The sequence below is a fragment of the Aphanomyces invadans genome (genome assembly GCF_000520115.1).
Source record: "Aphanomyces invadans strain NJM9701 unplaced genomic scaffold supercont1.37, whole genome shotgun sequence".
Taxonomy (NCBI): Eukaryota; Oomycota; class Saprolegniomycetes; order Saprolegniales; family Verrucalvaceae; genus Aphanomyces; species Aphanomyces invadans.
Genome location: NW_008580182.1, coordinates 39182 through 40564, shown reverse-complemented (window position 1 = coordinate 40564; position 1383 = coordinate 39182). Strand labels below are relative to the sequence as shown.

The 1383-nt window shown below is 55.0% G+C and overlaps 2 protein-coding genes across 2 annotated transcripts; both read left to right on the top strand.

Annotated features, from left to right (window-relative positions):
* Window positions 1–121: 121 nt before the first annotated feature.
* H310_12184 (hypothetical protein) lies at window positions 122–549 on the top strand (the record flags this gene model as incomplete). Its single annotated transcript, XM_008879169.1, has 2 exons — window positions 122–383; window positions 454–549. Coding segments are annotated over 2 exons (357 nt in total), but the record flags the coding sequence as incomplete, so codon positions are not given.
* Window positions 550–649: 100 nt separating this feature from the next.
* On the top strand, window positions 650–896 carry H310_12183 (hypothetical protein; the record flags this gene model as incomplete). The annotated part of the gene is made up of 2 exons (XM_008879168.1): window positions 650–687; window positions 741–896. Coding segments are annotated over 2 exons (194 nt in total), but the record flags the coding sequence as incomplete, so codon positions are not given.
* Between the last annotated feature and the right edge of the window lie 487 nt (window positions 897–1383).

Sequence of the window (1383 nt, the reverse complement as noted above, 5' to 3'; positions counted from 1 at the left end):
CATGTTCTACAATCGTGGGGAAATTCATCGCAAGATGCTCAGGAAATCCAATACCGAGATGGATATTGCAGACCGCGAGGGGGTTGACCGTTGGCATGACTCGTGGAGTGTCTTAGTCGACATGGGATACCAGGGCGCTCAGCACGAGTACCACTCCATACAGCCCAAGCGTCGTCCGCAAGGAGGTTTCCTCACGCCTCGTGACCTGGAGCGCAACCACAAGGTCTCTTCGGATCGAGTCCTTGTCGAAAACTACTTTGCCCGCATGTGCAGTCTGTGGAAGGCAATGTCGGTCACCTACAAGTGGAATGAGTCCAAGTTTGACCAGGTCTCTCGCATCTGCTGTGCTCTGACGAATGCTCACGTGTTATGGATGCCTCTTCGTGAGGAAGATGGAATCTACTATCATGGTGTACTGGCTCGGTACAGAAGCATGTCAGCCGAGAAGATTAGAAAAAGGAGTCGCCCTCAAGCACAATATCGTGCTCGACGCGCGAGACATCTTGAAGCAGCCTCACCTCAATTTGACCGTCGTTGGTCAACTAGTGTGTAGTTGTAATTGAAGATACCTTTTTCACTTGATTATTTTCAAGCACCACTTGCGCAGGACGATGTGGCTGATACCCAGAACGAGGAGCGGGTTGCACAGGAGATGGCGGTGGAAGTGGGTACATCTCGGCGTCGGAGGTTCGTGGGAAAGGGTCCTGGATTGCTGTATCGACATGGGGTGTACGCTGTAGGTTGAGCCACTCCCCGATCCTGCCCAAGTGCCAGTTCCCCAACAAGTTACGATCACGTCGGGTGTGACGACGTTGTCGATTCAATGGCAACCTCCAGAGAATGGCCCCTTCACCCACGTCGTGGCGCAGACATTGCCCCGGCCGACCAACTCGTGACAGCACATTCGACCAACGTTGTTGATGCAAAGCCATGCCGGAAGTGGATTTGGACATGCCGATGGGGCGTTGGGGTCGCCGTCCCCACGACGCGGACATACCACGGTCGTTCTGGGGGAGTACACTCTCTTGTTTGGCAGGTGAGCACAGTCACACGTCTGCATCCATCGCTGGATGAGCCAACTGCACGTCGCATGGATTGACTTGGACTATAGATTTGGTCCCGGGTATCGATGCCAGCGAGGCACGAGCGACGTGTGCATGACCTCACCGTTGGAGAACAACGAGTCTGGCGGTACCATTCCACGACGCAGACTTGGTACGTTTCGTGTTCAGCATCGTCGCCCTCGATCGATGGCAGGCATTGGCTGCAGCACTCCGTATTGTAGTCGCTTGACTGTGTCACGCCAATGCTGCATTGAGAGCTGAACGAGACGGCTCTAGGCTCCACGTACAAGATGTGGTTGGCGGCGTGCGCCCACCTCCC